Below are 20,190 nucleotides of genomic sequence, written 5' to 3'. Positions count from 1 at the left end.
TATTAATTAATTAATTATATAAAAAAATTGAAGATGATTAGAGTAGCCTAACTGTATTAAATGCATTTATAGAGCGTTTAGTGATTATTACTTTTGAATCCTAAATAGCAGGAAGCACTGCTTTTATCACAGTTATTCATTTGTATTTGTATTCGTGTCTTCCCTAGATTTCTGTGAAAAGGTTCCTTTCTCTGCTTAGGATACCTTTGCGCATGTTGACGTGCAACAAGTCAAATACGTTTGGTACAACTTGCCAGCGATCGTCGGTAGCCTACAGCTGTGCATGTGTTGCCACATGCCGTGTGACACATCATTTCCTGCGTCAAAAAGCAGATCAGGCCCTTTGCGCAAACCAGAGTAGGGTATAGGTGAAGGGGGGTCATGCTTTCACTTTCACTTTAAAACTCCATTGATTAACTCGAGAGGCTGCATTCGGTTAAACGATTAAAAAAGAAAGAAAGGAAGAGAAAGGCGCCCCAAGTAACATCGCAGAAGAAAGACGACAGACACCCTCGAGCTCGTCGCCATGGCGTTTAAGTACCCGGTAGCCCGAAGAGACGACAGTAAGGTCAGTGTCAAAGTTCTGCGGCGTGCTTTTTTTTTTTCTCCTTTTTTCTCTTGGTCTGTTTTTCATTCGACGAAATGCTGTGGTGTAAGCCCACGAGCAGGAAAAGCGATACCAGGAAGAGAAAATGCACGTATGCGCGGAGGGACAGAAAGGCAATGTTCGAGGAAGCAAAAACAAAACTTTACTGTGTGTAAAGTCCGAAAAGTGAAATATTCTGTGGCTTTAATTTGTCATTTCTCGTATTAGCCGGTGCATTGGAGGTAAAGTAACGCCCACGTGATTGAAAAAAAAAAAACGTGCCTGGGGCCGTGGGTGGAAATTAGCTATCGGCTAAATCTGCACATCTCTTAGGAGAATTATTATTTTTTTGTACACGCTCCCTGCCAAATAAATAAAGGCAAATACAAACTAGTTCTTGTTCATGATGGCCATTATATTAGCTCCAAGTACCAAAGTGGCGTTGCATGTTTAGTGAATCATGCAAACGTTGCTTTTAAAGCCACATTGCACTCAATTATAATTCCATATCGATTTAAGTTAATGATACTTTAATACAAGAAAGGTCGTGCCAAACGCTACCAAATGTTTACTTCTCTTGACACACAAAACGTCCCCAGCTTCCCTAGCTGCATTTACAGCCCGAAGTATGTCTTCATTGTGCTTAAAAGTAAAAGTGAAGCCAAAGTACGTCCTGCAGAGCATGCAGCTGACTTGCAGTGGCATTCAATCATTAAACTCAAGTGAACATAGGCTGTATGTACAGGGGTAGAACACCAAGAGATATGCATGGCCTGGTACAGTTGCAAGAAAACGTCCGAAATGAAATAACATCTATCAGATGAACGGTGCACTAGCAAAGATGAACAGAGGTGACAGTAGCCAAAAACGGACAGCCTCAAGTAAAATTAGATGAAGCGCTGTGGCTGAATATGTTTGGAAATTGCTTAGTTACTTGTGACTAAATAAATAAAATACTGCAACTATAAAAGTTTCAGGTTTATTCTTTAGAATTGTGAGTTATGACATCTATGTCTAGTCATGCATGCATGCATACATGACTAGACATGTATGCATGCATGCGTTGATGGTTCAAAGCTAAACTGAATGTGATGCAAATTTGTTTCGTGTGGGTTTTTGAGTATAAATAAAAACTGACAGGTCCCTCTACTATTTGAAAATTTACCATTCTATAAGCCACAAATGTTTAAAATGACCAGCCGATCCATACCTGTGCCGACGTAAAGGTTGTCTCTAATCTTAGGATGTCTCGCACTGCCTCAGGGATCATTCTAAGGTTTATGAGATGTAGGTTTACTACTGTGTTTCACCCGATCTGAACTGGCATGAAGGCACGAAGGCAGGTAGTGAAAAAGCCAGTCAGACTGTCTTTCCAGGAGGACATTAGCTTGGTTGCATTCAGTCAACACTCAGTAAAGAGAGATAGAAAGAAAGGCATGCTGAAAGAAGGAGAGACAGAAAAACGGGCAGAGTGGGCCTAAGGTGCCTAAATGTTAATGTGGTGAGGATTAACCAGTTCTTTGTTGTACGCAAATTTTTCCCAGACTTGAGTCTCGCACTAACAGTACGACATTCGAGAACGTGAAAAATGGCTGTACTTGAAACATCCATCCTAAGTAAAACATTTCACACTGGTTGATCTCAGGCTACTGGTGGTGAATTCGTATTGTTAAAATAAAATATGAGTAGGTTGTGGACAAGAGCTGTTTTGCAATGTCACATTTAGAGTTTGGTCATATTTCCCTCTTAATTCTTAGGAGCCAGTCAGTGGGAGTACATCCCACATACAGAGTCCATGTAACAATCTGATGCCACATGTCTCTGTTGTGTAATGGGAGATGCCAAGAAAAGAGATGGCTTGTGACTGAAGTGAAAAATGTGGTTTTGTATCCTGGTATCGATGTCCTGTCATAGATTTGGACCAGGGGTTTGCTGTAGATGTTAAGAAATATATATAATACCACCACAATGATACTCTAAACTATTTTAAAAGCTTGGTGTGCCACATGTATCTTGTGTAACGTTAAATTAAAACTGCCTAAAAATAACTAACAATGCATTTCAGTATATACATTTGTATAGAAAATTTGTATAAAATGATTCCAATCTACGGTGAAATGGGTTTTTTCCCCCCCCACCTAATGTCCTTGATGTGTGCCATAAACTGGTACTGAAATGAGTTTTTCACCACAAGTCAAAGGCGATGTGGACAACGGGCTGTGCTTTCAGGTCGAAGTGGAAAATGTGACGGGCCTTATTTCTTTGAAGCGTTAATAGTTGTTTTTCATTGACAGAAAACTACTGGAACATTAATTTTTATTTGGATTAGTGGAAATGGGCACATTATGGAAATGCGTATGTGTGTGTGTTTGTGGTTTAAGAGAACTTGCAGTAACTCCAGTCTGCTCACTGGTGCATTAAGGTCGGCCTATCAAAAGTGCTTGGAGTAGTAATCCAAATTCCAGTGCTGATAAGCATCAAGTTGATGAGCCAAAAATTTCTGATACAGTTGACAGTTATGAAGTATGATGCTCTGCAGTTCCAGAGAAAAATGCTTTTCAAAGGAAGTATAAATGAGACAATCCTTTCTGTCAAGAAAATCAGGTTTGAATGCCAAAGATGAGACGCGCTCTTTGTTTATGTGTTTGTATGTTTGTTCTGGCTTATTCCTGTTTGTTCATGTTTAGTTTCTCTGTGCATCTTTGCAACAGGTGGATGATTACCATGGAACTAAAATCAGTGATCCCTATGCATGGCTGGAAGACCCTGATGGTGCAGAAACAATGGTACATGATGATTTTTATTTATTTATTTTTGAAGAATGCTACTGTTGGTTCTTCACCCAAAAAAACCATCTGCATTTCATCCCTTGTCATGTCATTTTTGTTACGCAGGCCTTTGTTGAAGAGCAGAATAAACTCACTATGCCATACCTGGAGCAGTGCGCCATCCGGGCACAGTACCATCAGCGGCTGACTGAGGTCTATAATTATCCCAAGTACAGTTGCCCTTACAAAAGGGGGAAGAGGTAATAGCTGAATTTTAATTAATGGTTATTAGCATTTATACTTAAAGCGACAAGCTTGAATTGCAGGACTTAAGTCACAACAATGCTTTCCCTCACCTCACCTTTTCAGATATTTCTACTTTCACAACAAAGGGCTTCAGAACCAGGATGTGCTGTATATGCAGGACTCTCTTGATGCACCTGCAACTGTATTCTTTGATCCTAATAAGCTTTCTGAAGATGGAACTGTGGCACTGAAAAGTTAGCCAAATTGCAGAACTTGTTATCGATCACAGACATACAGGCAACAGAGATGGAATGATACTAAATTTGCACTGCTAACTTCTAATCTCTTTCATCTCCTTCTCCATTTAGTGGGGCGACTGTCAGAAGAGTGTGAATTTTTTGCTTATGGTTTGAGTAGCAGTGGCTCAGACTGGGTAACGGTGCATTTCATGAAGGCCGATGACCTCAGCCCACTGCCTGACGTTCTGGAAAGGGTTAAATTCAGCTGCTTGGCCTGGACTCATGATGCAAAGGGCATCTTTTATAACTGTTACCCACGCCAGGAAGGAAAAACTGATGGTTAGGAGGAGATATTGTGCAAATAAACAGAAACAACACATTTAACTAATCTAGTTTGAAACGTATTTAGTATTTAACTACTTTGTATTTCGCTGAAGGCACTGAGACCACCAGCAACATGAATCAGAAGCTCTACTACCATGTTATTGGCACCAACCAGTCAGAAGACATTCTGGTAGCAGAGTTCCCTGACCATCCCAAGTGGCACAGTGCAGTGACCGTAAGTCTATAGCTTTCTTGAATCATTAGTGCCCTACCCGGGCATGCTCGAGCAGATGTGTTACCCTTATTGAGTTGGGGTCTGCTAATGGTTCGTTCCTGTTTTAAAAGGAAGAAACCCATTAGACCATTGTAGTGCTTACTCTAAGGAGTTGACATTCTTGTCAGAAAAGAGAAGAATTTGATTGCTACCAAAATTAAATTAGTTTTCTGCAAACTACATGAACCTAATATTGCAAATTGCATTGGATTATAGCATCTTTTGTCCATTTTGGTATTTTAAAACGATTAAAGACCCAGCTATCTCTGTTTTATATGAGTGCGTCTTTTTAGGGGATTCTAAGAGCAAAGATTATACTTTTATGGCAAAGCCTACATTGGCATTTTCATGTCAGCTGCTTCTCAAATTCTCTTTCCCCTCCCTGTGTTGACTTTAAAAAATAATCCTCTTCCCAGATATCAGATGACGGCAGATATGCTGTTTTGTCGATCACTGAAGGCTGTGAGCCTGTCAACCAGCTGTGGTACTGCGACCTAAAGCAGCTCCCCGATGGCATAAAAGGTCTGTGTTAAATACTCATAAACGCAATAACTCATGTGTGTTATGGAGATGTAAGATCACAGGTATATATTTGGTATTCTTATTGCATCACAGTGCAAAATGCTGATCTGGCCATGACAGGTAAATTCAGGTTCATGGTAGTTAGTTTCCTCCCAGCTTTACCTCATTAGCCTGTATTAATTTGTGAATTGCCACAAATTGGGAGTTATTTTGTTGGAGGATAGTGTCTTAAGTGGCATGAAAAAGTTTGTGAAAAGTTTCAGACTTGTATGTAGCATGCAAAAAACATTAAAAATGATTTGAATTATAAAGAACTGTCAGTTCTTTACAATTCACCCCAAATGAACAAATCATCTTTCATGAGAAGTATTTATGAATCAGAATCAGAATCAGAATGGGTTTATTGCCAGATGTTGAGGTTTACAACATTAGGAAATTGCTGCGGTGCTTCAGTGCAGACAATAAGAATTAAAGTGCTATGTAGAAAGAAAGATATGTGCATGAGATATACATGAGATATATACATGAGAATAAGAATTATGAGTGCTACGTAGAAAGATATATACATGAGTGCAGGTGGTGATCAGTGCCAGACATGAAATGATGCAGTGACACAGCGTAGGAGTATGGACTGCAGCATGACTCAGTGTCAACATATATAGCTTCTAAGTAGCCCGGGCAGTTTTGTGAAAAATACGCCAGCTTTGTCATTAAGACGTGTCAACGCAGACACGAACTGATGCCTGTGACTCAACCATTAGTGAAGTAAATGTTGAGATTTCAAAATTCAAAATGTGGCCTGTTTTTAGTTGAGGAAAAGAAATCCTCCCACACAAAAGTTGTGAAACCTTCTACTGCAAGCCTGCTATGAAAACTTGTTATTGTTTTTTACAACCCACTGCAAATGAGGGTTTATAAGCTAATACTAGTTCCTAATACTCACTGCTAGTGATAAATATCATTTTATTTATGTACTTCTGCAGGTCTGCTGCCGTGGGTCAAACTTGTGGACAACTTTGAGGCTCAGTACTCTTATGTTACCAATGAGGGAACTGTGTTTACTTTCCGCTCCAACTTGGATGCGCCTCGATACTGTCTCATCAACATAGACATCGAGAAACCAGACAGACAGCACTGGACTACCCTCATACCACAGCATGATAAAGATGTCCTGGGTGAGATAAAATGGAAATGTCATTAAAACATACTGTAATAGAGAATGAATTATGTAGTGGCATGTAGTCTTAGTACATTCCTTTTGTGGAGAACTATCTGCAATGCAGTGTCTGAGAGTTAATAAAAGCAAACTTGCTGCTAAACGCACGACAGCATCTGAAACAGTCCTTAGAAATGTGTGAAGGGTTTATTCATAGAACTGTACTTCCACAATTCACCTCTTAAAATCTTGCAAAATAGTTTTAAGCCGAATTTCTGTCCTGATGTTTCGATGACGGTCCAGCCACAACAATCGGGAACTTGCATGTCTGTCTGTGGTTCAAAACCTTTGTCAGAGGGAACTCTGCTCAAAAAGTGAAACTTGGTCCATAAGCACTTTGTGTTGTAATTTTTTTTTCTTTGTTCGTGTCACTTGAATGACCGTAATTGTACTTGGAGATGAATGAAACATACACAAATGTCCATGTTACCTTTGAGAAGTGCGAACAACACGTCACAACATTTTACTTGTGGTAAAAACAGCTGTATAGCTCTTGGCACACTGGGAAACTACACATGTTAAAGAAAGAGAAAAGAGGAACATAGTTGAAATTTGAACTTGGGCAATACTGGACTGATAAAAATAATAATGTAAATTCTATATTGTTAAAGGAAATTTAAATCACATTTTATGAAGGGCTTACAGTGTTGTATTAAACAACATAATGTTTCAGTTACTGTTGGCAGCTATTGAGTTAAACTTTATAACTAATTCAGGTATTATTAAGAGCAATGAAATTTTCATAAACTGACTATTCAGGGTTTTTTTTAAATAATGTTACTAAATGAAACCAGTAATACTTTCTTTACTAGTGCAAGTTATTTCCTAAGTAATTACTGGCAATGGTATTGGTTTTTTTTTCTTGGTTTCTGTTTTTTTTTCTTTAAATATTCTTAAATTGCTTTTTTTGCTTGGTGTTGCTTGGGTAAAGTAACACACACTTGTTGCCATGGTGTCAAAAAATGCCATTCACATAAAGGATTGATGGTTTCATTTGATAGTATCTAGTCACTCAGGTTCACCAACCTGTTCAAGACAAAACTGACTGCTCTCCTCTGTAATTTTCTAAGCTGATAAATCGTTGTGGTCTCTGTAGCATTCCAGTTTAACTACATGCCCAACATCACAGTTTTGTTATTACCAAAACACTCCCAAATGTAGCCTAATTGTGATCCTTGTACTTTGTATAATATAATAGCGCTAGGATTAAATATAAAGTCACCGTTTCAACATTTAACAGTTTGTCTTGAAAAGGACAAAATGCCGTGCATGGAACTGTAGTTATCGCATATAATGTACGTAGATACTACCACAGCTATCTTAACATCTGTAGGCTGTTGGGACTTTATTAGGGACAGAACATGGATTTATAGTTTATTCCTGCAGTTATTCTGCCCTTTGCACATGTAGTTATGCATTAATTACAAAACTTAACTGAAAAACTATTTTATATATTCATGTTGAAAAGTGTTTATGCCTTATACTTGAGTAATCATGGGATTACTCCTTATTGCTGAGATCATTGTCAGGAATCGACAGGAGGAGGAAGTATAAATAGTGTGATGTAGAAAGGAAAACAAAGACAGAAATACAGTGCCGCGCTTGGATACATTGTTTTTGACAACCCCCCCCCCCCCAAGACATTTTGCATTACTTCCTCCTTTATTTTCCTGCAGGCTTTGTGTCTTGTGTGAACCAGCACCATCTGTTGGTCAACTATGTCCATGATGTGAAGGATATCCTGCAAGTATACGAGTTGTCTACAGGCCGGCTTGTCAGAGACCTGCCACTGGATGTGGGCACTGTGGCCGGAGTGAGCTGCAAGAAGAAACACTCTGAGTTCTTCTACAAGTTTACCTCCTTTACTACACCAGGCAATTCCAGTTTTTATATACTTGAGTTTTTCCATGAATATGAACCACATAAAATACACTTCTTATTCCATGCAAAAAAGAATATACAAATATTATTGCAATTACTTCTCCAAAAACTCAATAAAGTAACTGTATGTGACCAAGGCACGTATTTAACAGATTAAATGCTTTCTGATGTGCAGCTGTTTGCTATTGTTATTACAACAGAGGATTAATTGCAACATAAAATACTCGTATAATTAGCCTATTTTACTAAAGTTGCAGATCATGTCTTTTGAAATGGAATTAATTTGCATGATATAATCAGAATTTCTTAATAACATGACCATATATTTAACTATTTAAATGCAACCAGTCACACTGGAAGTCTAACTTTGATTTCTGCTGTATCCAGGTATCATTTACCACTGTGACCTGAGTGAGCCAAACCCAGAACCCAAAGTCTTCAGAGAGGTGGAGGTAAAGGGTATCAAAAATGAAGACATTGAGACCAGACAGGTAATATCACTCTTTCTGGTCATCTGCTTAATTTCAGTAGAACATACTGTAATGTTATGTATTTTAACAGTACTTTTAATATTCAGAGTCATGATGTTGCTGCTTTAGAAATTTGACTTTGGGATCTAGCTTTTATTTCATGCTATTTACATGACCCCACGCTTTATCATTTTATACAAAGAGCTATTTTAATGCTTCTTTTGAGATATGCAAATACAAGTTAATGACTTACTGACAGTGGTAAATTGTGAATTGCCCAGACAAATAAAAGCCTTTAAGTTTGCAATCGGTGCTAGATGGCCAACACAAGAACCAAAGAACTGACTCTGGCACCTTATCTGTAAAATGTAATAAGAGACAACAAAAAAAGCAGAAATGGGAAACTTCACACAGGAAATGTACATTCAACTTAGAGGAGTGTGAAAAGTTTAGAAAAAAAAAAGAAACCATTGATGGACTAAATAAGGACGGGGGCTGAATGACTACAGAAAATGACTGCAGCTAAAAAAAAAAAAAAAAAAAAGAGTCTTTAGGCCTGCGAAGAAGAATCCCAGCATAGCAGGAGTCTAGAAACCCTTGAAAAATTAAGTTTCTTACTCAAAGTTTTATAGTCACAGTGTACTATAAGACTTGTTCTATTGACTATAAGTCACCTATGTTGACTAATATACAGCAGGAGCTGGGAGAGTGGAATTTAAAAGCATTTCCTTACAGAATACAAAGCATTTCAACACGTCAGTGGATCATGGACTCAATATAGGCATTTCAGAGCTAATATATATCACACTCATTTTACATGTGACAGTACATGGATGTACTCTTTGGTGTTGTATTAAAGAAGCGTGTCTGCATATTTAGGGTCTCTGAGGCCTAAACGTCCCCATTACTTTATTTGTATTGATTTCTAAACATTTGTCATTTTGAGGCATAGTTGTTATGAATTGTCACATCTACTGTTTGAATACACACGATGCAGAATTAGCAGAATTCTGTTCACCATGGTTGAGGAAGTCACAAATAATATATCAAAAAGAAAAGAAGCCGTTGGTTGACACATGTCAGATCAAATAATGCATTTTTCTCTACGTACCAGGTGTTCTATCCAAGTAAAGATGGAACCAAGATCCCTATGTTCTTAGTACATGCTAAGGCCATTCAGAAAGATGAGAGTAATCCTGTTTTACTTTATGGATATGGAGGCTTTGAGAACTCCATACAACCATACTTTAAGTAAGTATGACTCTGCTGTCAAAGCTGTCTTCTTTTAATGTACTTTTCCTAGTACTTCAGAACAGTGTGATCAATGATGGTAGGTACTATAATAGTGGAAAAACAAGGTTAAATACAGTAACCCATAATGATGGTCCTGCTAAATAATTCCAGTGCTCTTAAACTGAATGAACCCTGATTCATTCATTCATAATTTAACAGTGAAAATTCAACTTTTTTGTAAGCTGGAAATTTTAAATTAATAAGAAGACAAGACACCCTCTCAGTTCAAGGTTTTTGCCCATCTGGACATGATTTCTATTATTCTGTCTTGTCATTTGCTATTTAACAAAAATTAAGCCAAAATACAGAAATTTTATGTGGAAAGCTTTATGATTCAGTAGTTTGCACAACAACTTTTACCAGGAACAACTTGAAGTCTAACCTTTCTGTAGGACTTTATCAGTGTTTATCAGTGTCTCACATCATTGTGGAGGAATTTTGCCTCATTCTTCTTTACAACATTGTTTCAGTTCGTTGAGGTTTGAGGAATTTCATTTACGCACAACTCCGAAAAGGTCCTAGCATATGAGGCTATACAGGCACAGCATTTCAGTCAGGTTTCTTCATGTAGATTTGCTGGTGCTCTTGAGGTCAGAAGGGTCGTGCCATACATTGTTCAGAGAAATTGCAATAAAAATTCCATAGTTAAATTTCAGACTCGGCAAGGCCTCAGTTAGCCAATTATGTATTAAGGCTCATGATATTAGAATTAGAAAGAGAATGGAAAAGCAGAGATTGCTTAGAAGACACAGATCAATCATCCAAAGGTGATTTTGAAAGTCTTTGTATGTGCATTTTGGCCTTACCTTTTGTTAGATAAATAATGGCAGGGTGTAATATCATTTGTTGTTGTTCATTTACCTAATTTTATAACCTAAGGGCCAGATGATTTTATTATGTCCTGATAAGGAAAACCTTAGAATTTGAAGAGGTTGTATTTTTTTTATTTTTATGACTATATTACATCCATCAGTGAGCTTTTATTACACCTGGTTGGATTCATCTCTGGAGGAAAGAGTACTGATGAGGTTGGATTCTCTGTAAGTGACTGGGTGTGGATGTATGCATTAGTATTTCTTGAGAAACGCTCTGTGTATTCAGTGCTAATGAAAAAGAAACTGCTTAGATATGTGTACTGTTGTAAAGCCAGTCACATCTAAATAAACCGCATTGTGAACTTAAGTGTCATACTGCCAATAACACTACTTCTGCATTTTGTTTTCTAAATACCATGCTTGTTACGTGGCATAAGCTTGTGATTTTGTGAAGGCCTTTCTAGAAGAAAGTGTTGGTTTTTTTAGCAGTATTTTGACACCACTTTCTAAATGAATGGGGAAACGGTGCTAACTTGAATGTCAGTGATATAAAAACAGCATGACTAATTAAATATAATAGGAATAATCAAAAATCTCCAAAAAGAAGCTTAAAAAACTTGTCCTTGTCATGTAACTTTGTATAATCCTTTACAACTTCATGAAAGAGTCAATCTGGAGTGCTGACACGATCAGTGTCACCAGAACAGTGAACTAATGGCATACTAATGCATATTATGCATATAGTTAGCAAGGACAATGAACTTACTACGATAGGGAGATATGTTTCTCATCATATAATTGAAACTGTTGTGTATTCAGCAGTGCAACAATACAGTCTATTTATTATTTTCTAGTTCGAGGGTTGATTGGCTCTTCAGGGGCAGGGATGGGACCAACGCTACCTTTATCTTTAAATGCTTTTCCTATAGACTTCTAGTCAGTATTCTTTAAGTACAATGTGCTCTTATAACATTTCTGTCTTTATTCTCTCTCGTATGTGGTCAGTGTTGCCTCTCTGCTCTTTGTGAAACACCTCGGAGGCGTGCTAGCAGTGGCTAACATCAGAGGGGGTGGCGAGTATGGCCTCACCTGGCACAAAGGTACAAAAAGACATGGACATAAGTAGTATGTAAGCAAGTAATTGTGTGGGTTTTTTGTTGTTGTTTTTTACGGAATTGACACGACTACTTCTGCTGTGTATTGTTTGTAGCTGGCAGTTTGGCGAACAAGCAGAACTGCTTTGATGACTTCCAGTGTGCAGCACAGTACCTGATCCAGGAGAAGTACACTAAAGCAAGCCTCATTGCTATCAATGGAGCCTCTAATGGAGGGCTGCTAGTGGGTAAGTACAGGATCAACTGTGTGTGTCTGTGCTTTATGTTTTTTAGTGGGATAGCTGCTGAAAAGGCCAGAGGGAGTTTTAAAAGTATACCTGGGAAACCATTATGCAACAGTCCACTGCCTGCACGTTCAGATTGGGAAGCTGTGTGAACCTTGCTCGTTATTTTTATAGCTGAAATTAGCCAATGGAACTGTACCTCTACTTCCTCCCCAATTTACCAGATGAGCTCCCTCTTCTCTGTGATTTAACCCATGAGACCCGTAACAGTCCAGTACAGGTTCATGTTTTCACATTTATTACTAATGCCACAAAAAAAGGGGGGGGGGGGGCAAAAACACTATGATATTGGCCTCAGCTGCATCCACATCAGTGCTTCGTGTTCTTTTATAGTACTTCTTTGTCATAATTGCTAATGTCAAGTTCATCTAACAGTAGTTAGCTGCTTAGCTTCAATTAATTTCGCTATTAAACACCACATTAGACAGTGCTTAGTCACATCATTTACCAAAGGCTGGCTGCCATATGGCATCGCACAAACCCGACTAATGCCTGCTTCCCTGGTGTGTAAATAGCCATTTAGAAGTGACTGTGTCCTACAGTGTGAAGTAATTGAGATGCATGTGTGTTTGTAAGCAAACAGAATGTGCAGTACTAATTCTGGGTCTACACACAGCGGCATGCATGATTCAACGTCCAGACCTGTTTGGCTGTGTTGTAGCTGAAGTGGGCGTTATGGATATGCTGAAATTCCACAAATTCACCATCGGCCACGCTTGGACAACTGATTACGGCTGTTCTGACGATCCGGAGCAGTTCAAGTGGCTCATCAAGTATGGAAAAACACACACTGAACAAACAGCTAAAGTACACATCCATGATGGTGTTTTATATGTATGTACGCGCGCATACTTATGTCTCCACTGCGATGACTGATCGCATTATTTAAAAACTAGCAAAAAATAAATAAATCTACGGTCGGTTGGGAGAACTTACTTCTGAGTATGTAATACTTAAGCTGAGTGACATCTTAATATAATGTGCCAAAGTAGTTTTTTTCTGAAAGTGAGGTGTACTTGTACATATTATTATTATTACATGTCAGAATACAGAGACGATGATGGTTTTTGTTTCGTTTCCATGCTTCAAATGGCTACAGCAAGACTTTTGATGTCTTTTGAAGTCTTTAAATGCAACGTGACACTAAAAGTCTTGGTGACCTACTGCCTGATAAACCTTAACACTGTTCTTGACCACACAGACTTTGAAAACCACAGCACATGTCCACAGCAAAGCCTTAAATTAACAGAAATAAACTGTATATCACAATACAGAGCAAGTTAGAGTAAGAAAAGTCAGGTACACAGATTAAAATAAGTATATAGATAACTCTCAACCTAACCAAGTAAAATGTACCAAAGTTTAAAGTATCACTTTCTATAATTGTGATCATTACTGTTCCTTTGATTAGTTTAAATATTTTTAGAATTACAAATATGAGTATAAGTGTCAAAACGGCAGTAAATGGTAACATCGAGCTGCGTTGTCTGAATTTGAACCAGGTTTCAGTAAAGTTGGTTGAGTGAGATTCACTGCATGTTCTCATCCAAATGGCACTTTTGCTTTCCATGATTTTTTTTTTCTCTTGTCTATCACCAAAAAAGCTTTTTAAGGGAGACTTTTGTTTTAATGATGGATTTTTGTTTTGATAAAGCTTTTGATGTTTTTTGTTAATCAACAGATGGATTGTCTGATAGCTCCCTTTTTGTGTGTTCCTTATTCTGACTCACGACTGAAGAATCTCTGCATGTTGTTGTGAATTCACGTCAGGTCTTGTTTTCAGTAATCTGAAAGTCGAGTCGCAGTGCTGCACTTGCCCGCATAACCTGAAAGATCACAGCCGAACAACTGAATAGCAAATGAAAGTTTTCAAATATCTCTTATGATCTTTGTTCTCTCTGTTAAGAGACTCCCCTCACGTTTTCCTTCCTTTTGATCTTTGTCATCCTCTCTCCAGGTATTCTCCTCTCCATAATTTGCCGCACCTACCTTACTCAGGCCCTCCTTACCCTGCTGTCCTGCTTCTGACAGCAGATCATGACGACCGTGTGGTACCTTTGCACACACTGAAGTTCTGTGCTACCTTGCAGTATGGGGTTGGCAGCAGCTCTGTGCAGCGTCAGCCTCTGATGGTCAGGGTGGACACCCGTAGTGGGCACGGTGCAGGGAAACCTACTGCCAAGGCCATCTTGGAGGACACGCACATCATGTCCTTTATCGCCGAGACACTAGGCCTTAAATGGAGGGAATGATGAGAACATGACAGTAAAAGGGAAGTAAAACATATATTCAGCAGTCGAGGCTTTTCTTAGGGATGAATCATTTCTACTTTTATACTTTGGTATGCATACTCTCGAATAAAAATAAGAATGCATCTGTTTAAACAAAGTCCTGCTACAACTAAAGCAATGAATTAGAGAAGTGTAAGAAATAAATTTTAGAAATTAAGTCCACAGACTTTTTTAAACATACACTGTAACTTTGTGAATGACTTGAATTGGATGGAAGCATTTTCAATAAAACCTTTACTGCATTATAATCCATGGTGTCTGTCAAATCTTATTGTCTTCTACAATAGACCTAATGAGAAATGACATGTAAGTCATAATGAAAGAGCAGCTCAAAAGTCTATAACTTTATAATAAAAGTGCAATAGTGTAAAAATAATGTTTTACAATTATTGGAATTTTTTTTTTTTTACCAAAACAACAGAAGTACTGTTACCAAAATCATAGCAAAAGTGTCACTGTGGCATATGAACAGCTGTGGGAATGTCTTCATCAGTAGGAAAAGCTGTAAAACTTGAGAAAATACAATTAAAAGGCCCCACATCTTTTGTTCTCAGTCACCCCTGATCTAAAGGGTTGCTTTTTGTCACTTTTCAGTAGTTATTACTTTATGGTGTAGTTCTTTCATCTACCACCAAGTAGCAGTATGGGACTGCAAAAGCTCACTTCAACCCCTTCTAACGCCTCTTGGTCGGGTATCAGTGCATTAAGCCGCTTTTTTGATAGGATTTGTAGAATTAAAAATTGAAAAAACAACTAGCAAGATGAAATCCACTAAATCACTTATTTATTTATTTATTTATTTATTTTTATGCTGATTACTCTGGCTGGAGATTGGATCAAATTGCTGGTGAATAAAGATGGGCATGATGGATCTCTAAACACAGTAAAAAAACAAACAAACCAATACACAAGCATGAGGACAAATGGTAATGAACTTGTAAGGGGAGAGGGAGGTGCTAGAAATGTGTGGAAGCCTTTAAAGTATTTGCACAAAAGTTGAGAGATGGAGAGCGATGATAGACGGAGACAGTGAGTGGCAACAGAGAACTGCAGACTGACTGAAAGTGCACTTATGCGAGTCTCGGCGGGTAGTGAGACATATGGGTGTTTAAACTGTCATAAAGAGAGATGGAAGCTCTCCGGCAGCTAACCACAGAGAGTGAGCGAAGTTGTCTGTTCGGTCACTCAGAGTTTAATCTCGGCTCAGTGGGAAGTTCTGATTTCGTCAGACTGAACCCTGGGCCTTATCTAAGTACCTCTCGGTGGAGAGATACGGTGGGAAAAGGAGAGGGGGAGCAGAGAAGGCAGCAGGAGGAGGATTTGCAGACAATGACTCTGCCACAGGGGCAAAGTGGATGAATGTAGCTAGGAAAGACAAAGGCAGTAATAAGCTGGACATATGAGAGACGGAGTGAGGGGTTTAAGATCACGCAGCAAAGAGGCTGTGATGCTCTTCTCTCAGGAGTGTCCCTCAGGACCGGACAAGCTTTTGCTGCTTCATTTCTCTCATTCACCCACCCGTCACCTCTTGAGCTCCCTCTTCCTTCTCACTGTACTCACATTCACACATGTACAAGCGCACACAGCCTTCACATCTCATTTTCTCTGGAGAAACGCAAGCTTTTACAAACAAATGCCTCATCGCCTCACAGCTTCTCTCCTTTCCCCCCGTCTCACACACTCGCAGGTCCCTGCTCTGTCCTCCATTTGTTTACTTTACTCCCTCCATAATGCAGGGATTAATTTCTCAAAGCCGATTTGAGCTGCGGCACGCTTCAGCAAAGAGCGGAGAGCAGAACTTTTGTGCTGGGGGAAGTTTCCCCTTCACACTAGCTTAGAGGTGGACTGCTCTCCCCTTTATGCCGCTTGCTTTAATCTTCACACGGAGCGGTGAGAGTGAGGGATAGAGGGAGGACAAGAAGGGGAGAGGGCTCTCAACACGCAGCTGGGAATCACTAATGTCTTTACAGAGGTGTTGTCTGCTTTCCCATGTGCCTCTTTGAATCCTTTTGCTTCCTTTGCTATTTCTCTGGCATTTCCTCCTCTTACATTTCTGGACTCTTTTTTTTCTTTTTTGTTAAATGAGTTTTTGTTCTTTGATTTTCAGTTGCAAAAGTCATTTTTTTTTACTAAAAGGTTTGTCGTACTGGCAAAAGACTGGCTGGGAATAACCTCCATAGTACTGAGAGATTGACCTGAATCCTTTTTTTTTCACCGATGTGTGAATAATTTCCTCATAATTGAATATGTCTTTAAATTGCATGTTTAAACCCAAAAATACAACTGCAACTCATTTTTGCAACTAATTGTTGTTGTTATTGGTTATGCTAAGAACTGTGGATGTTGTTTTTCACCTCATGCATGTGGACTTCTGAAGATCTTCTTTGCTCTCCCTACAGAGCCCCTTCAAGTCTGCATATGCAGTATATAGCAATCATGTGGCTTTAGTGCTCTACCATGTTTTTTGTATCTGCAGTCAAGCAGTCCACAAGTGATATGAATAACATAAAAATGTCTAGCGGTGTCCATCTGTGCCTTGCTGCCACACTGACTGTATCCCTCCGATCATACATTGACCCCAGCTAGCAGGTCTGGCTTGGTACTTCTGTCGTCTCTCGCTTAAGTGGAGATGTGCTGATGAGCTGTCACGGTGTCCCAAATAATGGGGAAGGCCAGCTGAACTTATGTAGTCCCATATTTCAAGCAGAGCTGGACCACTTTAACTTTTGGGTTCCCTACATCCCAGAAGACAATGGGCAAGATTCCAGTGGCTTAGCTCTGTTTCCAGTTAGGAGCATTGAAGTCTGATAATGAGCGATCGAGAGCCCCTTGTTTGCTGCTTTCACTGTTCCCATTGCATCTGTGAGCCCTGCTGGATCAGCTCTTTCTGTCAATGTTGTAGTCATTTGGCCATCACTAAGTAGTTGGCAGATTTTAGAGACACTTCTGTCCTGACAGAGCACTCGGCACCTGCTCACAGCCCCTTAGGCAGGGACATTTATGATCAGGAGCCACAGGTCAGACATCCCTTCCCCGCTGTGGCTTGACCGCACAGAGCTCTGGTCATTCATAGAGGCACCACATAGAGTGGTGTTGACATCTTACCCAAGGATTTATTCAGATTGGCACAGCTTCTCTCCCAATAAAACCTTTTTCAAAGCACACAAAAGTAGGAGTGGATTTCTCTCACCCTGGTTGTTCCCAGTCATATTACATATGCTGACAGAAAAACCATGGTAGCTCTGTTCGTGCTATCACAGCTAGACAGGGCACGCGAATCAGTGGGAGTGTCTGTAGATGTTAGGCTACCCTAAAAATGGTACCCAAGGGGAAGTACTTCTGTTTATGCCTGTTAAGTGCTCCAAGTTAATGTATTGATTTTCAGCACTGGTGCATGTAGGGAGGCTCAGACTCCATATCACGCCATCTGTCTCCAGTGCTGTCCGACCTCCAAATATTCGTACCAAAAGAGCTAGCTCCAGCTATGATTGCCTTGTATGCTACTGCTGTCTTATCTTGTCATGAAGGCTTAAAGAGATTTCAGTTTTTGTGCATCCTTTGTTAACTGCCTTTTGAAAGGAGTCACACAACTAAGACCTGTCTTTGGCATCACAGTGTGATATATCGATGGTGCTGCGCATCATAGTTTGAGCCAACAGTCAAAATGTCTTTCAAAAGGCTGTCTCTGAAAACTGTTGCTCTTAGCTTTACCTTAAACAGTGTTATGCATGTTATCAGCCCCACTATCTTGTCTTGTAATTAGTGAAGACACGGTGGGACCACAGCCACTTTACAACCAAGCTCCATTTTTACACCTCAAACAACTTTTCTAGGTTGAAGGTTAACTAGAAGGCCATTTTTGTTCCCCTGGCTCAGAACAATGAAGCAGCTGAGCAATCTCTCTGCCCAGTCCTCTGTCTCATTATGTTTTGTGCACCACTAACACGAGGCAGATGCAGCAACTGCTTGTCCACCTCAGAAGACTCTCATAAGCTATTTCTCTGTCAAAACAGCATTTGGCTCACTGGCTGTGTAATGCTTGCACGCAAGTATACATAACAGCAGGTGCAGAGCCTCTGCAAGACACTCATACTCGCGCCACAGGAGCCATATTCTCGTCCACAGCTCTCCTCAGAGGGACTGCGGTAGCAGACATCGGCACAGCAGCATCTTAGGCCTCTTCGTGCCCCTTCATCCATTCGCCTCTGCACCATGTGTCTGAGTCATCCCTGAGATGATGTTTTTTTTTTTAAAATGGTAAATGACCATGATGTACCCATTCCTCAGCACTATAGTTCTTCTAGTAGTATGCAGCTTTTCTTTCTGAAGTTTAATTTGAAAAGAAAGTCTGCCATAGGAGGACCAAAAACTGTATTTCAATTCACTATTACTTATAAAGTTATTCAAAATAAACTTTATGCTTGACTTGAGCGTCGGTGTGATGGCTTTCAGATCGTGCAATCTGCATTTTGAATTTTGAAACATGATATTCATCAGTCTCTCTGAAGAATTGCTGTCCAACTCCCTGTCCCAGTCTCATTTACAGTGAATAAACAGGCAAATCTGATTGAAGATTTACTCTCAAACCGTGAGAAGCCTGATAAAACACAGACTAACACAACTCCCCCTTTGCCACCGAAGCGATGTACTGTTGGGTATGTTGTTTGCATACTAAAGCATCACACTCAAAGTAATAGCATTTATTATATTGTATTGCAAGGGGACAGAAAGAAGATAGCAGATGATTATGCCCGCTATTTGGTTCATTTAGCAAGAGTAAAGCTGCTAAGATAGCTTGTGACCCAGAGAAGGCAGGAGTTAACTCTCAAAGGCTATTAGGATTTCATAATTTACATTATGTAGATAAGAGCCTGCAAAATATCTCTTCTGCTATATTTTGTTATTGTGCCCAAATATAGAAGTCTGCTTAGAATTTATGAACTTGAAGAACTTTCAATACTTGAAAAGTTTTTTTCTTTTCATATTTTGTCCATAAATGTGAAAAATATTTCTTTAAATCAACCACTTATGCTCTGTTTTTCAGCCTTATAAAAGAGTTTTGATGAGGAAAACATCTTGAATGCAAGCTATGATAAGCCTCCAATAATGAATTATCCAAATCCCGTGTTATTGCAGCAGGAGTTCAAATCCATTTAGCACGGGTCTGCGAGACAGCATCCGGAGGAGGTGATGTTTGGTTGTGTAGGAGGTTTACAAAGCTTCAGTCAGCGATGGCTCAGAGATGAAACTCACTCAATCTCAGACTCCTATCCTCAGCTCCAATAAGACTTTAATATAAAAGGTATGGATTGGTACTGCAACTTTATGAGCTAAATAAAAAGATCATATTCTCTAATGAATGCCGATGAACTCTCAACGCACTGGCAGCACATTTGCACACAGTTAATATGCACATGCATGCAGTATTGTGCACACGCTGACCCTTGCATGCAGGCACTGAAACACATTCCACCACACTCCCCCCTGCACACCCACACAGTTGCCTACAGCAATCCTACACAGAGTTAATTTGCATTTACAATTATTTCCCATACGCTCAGTGCTGGTCTAAAGGTGGGTGTTACATGATAAAGCAGTAAGTAATATAACCTCAGTCCTCAGAGAGACTTCACAGACATGGTGTGGTAATGCTGAGAAAGTGCAAGAGAAAATTGGGAATAGAAATAGCTAGAGGATGTAACCAAAAGCTGAAGTTTATTGTAAGTGGATACGAGGTATTAACCTCATAAGAGAAGAGTAAACAAATAAGTACGAGATGTCCTTAAGGTTGGAGAAGGTTAAAGAAATAAATGTGTTTTCAGGGCCTTTTTTTACTTCATTCTGAAGTAATTCTTTCTTACATGAG

General features: G+C 39.4%; 1 protein-coding gene across 1 annotated transcript; it reads left to right on the top strand.

Moving 5' to 3' along the window:
• Window positions 1–270: 270 nt before the first annotated feature.
• Window positions 271–14,572, top strand: LOC101484963 (prolyl endopeptidase). Its single transcript, XM_004548932.3, has 15 exons — window positions 271–568; window positions 3,298–3,372; window positions 3,481–3,614; window positions 3,724–3,854; window positions 3,969–4,178; window positions 4,277–4,398; window positions 4,854–4,959; window positions 5,943–6,134; window positions 7,852–8,049; window positions 8,444–8,547; window positions 9,641–9,777; window positions 11,640–11,734; window positions 11,845–11,976; window positions 12,650–12,806; window positions 13,991–14,572. Exons 1-15 carry the CDS (start codon window positions 527–529, stop codon window positions 14,283–14,285), a joined length of 2,130 nt encoding a protein of 709 aa, XP_004548989.2. The 5' UTR covers window positions 271–526; the 3' UTR covers window positions 14,286–14,572.
• Window positions 14,573–20,190: the final 5,618 nt, after the last annotated feature.

This window comes from Maylandia zebra, linkage group LG22 (genome assembly GCF_041146795.1).
Source record: "Maylandia zebra isolate NMK-2024a linkage group LG22, Mzebra_GT3a, whole genome shotgun sequence".
Classification (NCBI taxonomy): domain Eukaryota; kingdom Metazoa; phylum Chordata; class Actinopteri; order Cichliformes; family Cichlidae; genus Maylandia; species Maylandia zebra.
Note: the sequence above shows the minus strand (reverse complement) of the source record. Positions and strands in the feature narration are given on the sequence as shown.

Excerpts from the sequence above, each read along its gene's own strand:
- LOC101484963 (XM_004548932.3), top strand. The coding sequence starts at position 527 with ATGGCGTTTAAGTACCCGGTAGCCCGAAGAGACGACAGTAAG. Across the intron at positions 3,373-3,480 it reads CTGATGGTGCAGAAACAATG|GCCTTTGTTGAAGAGCAGAA; the intron begins GTACATGATGAT and ends TTTGTTACGCAG. Across the intron at positions 6,135-7,851 it reads GCATGATAAAGATGTCCTGG|GCTTTGTGTCTTGTGTGAAC; the intron begins GTGAGATAAAAT and ends ATTTTCCTGCAG.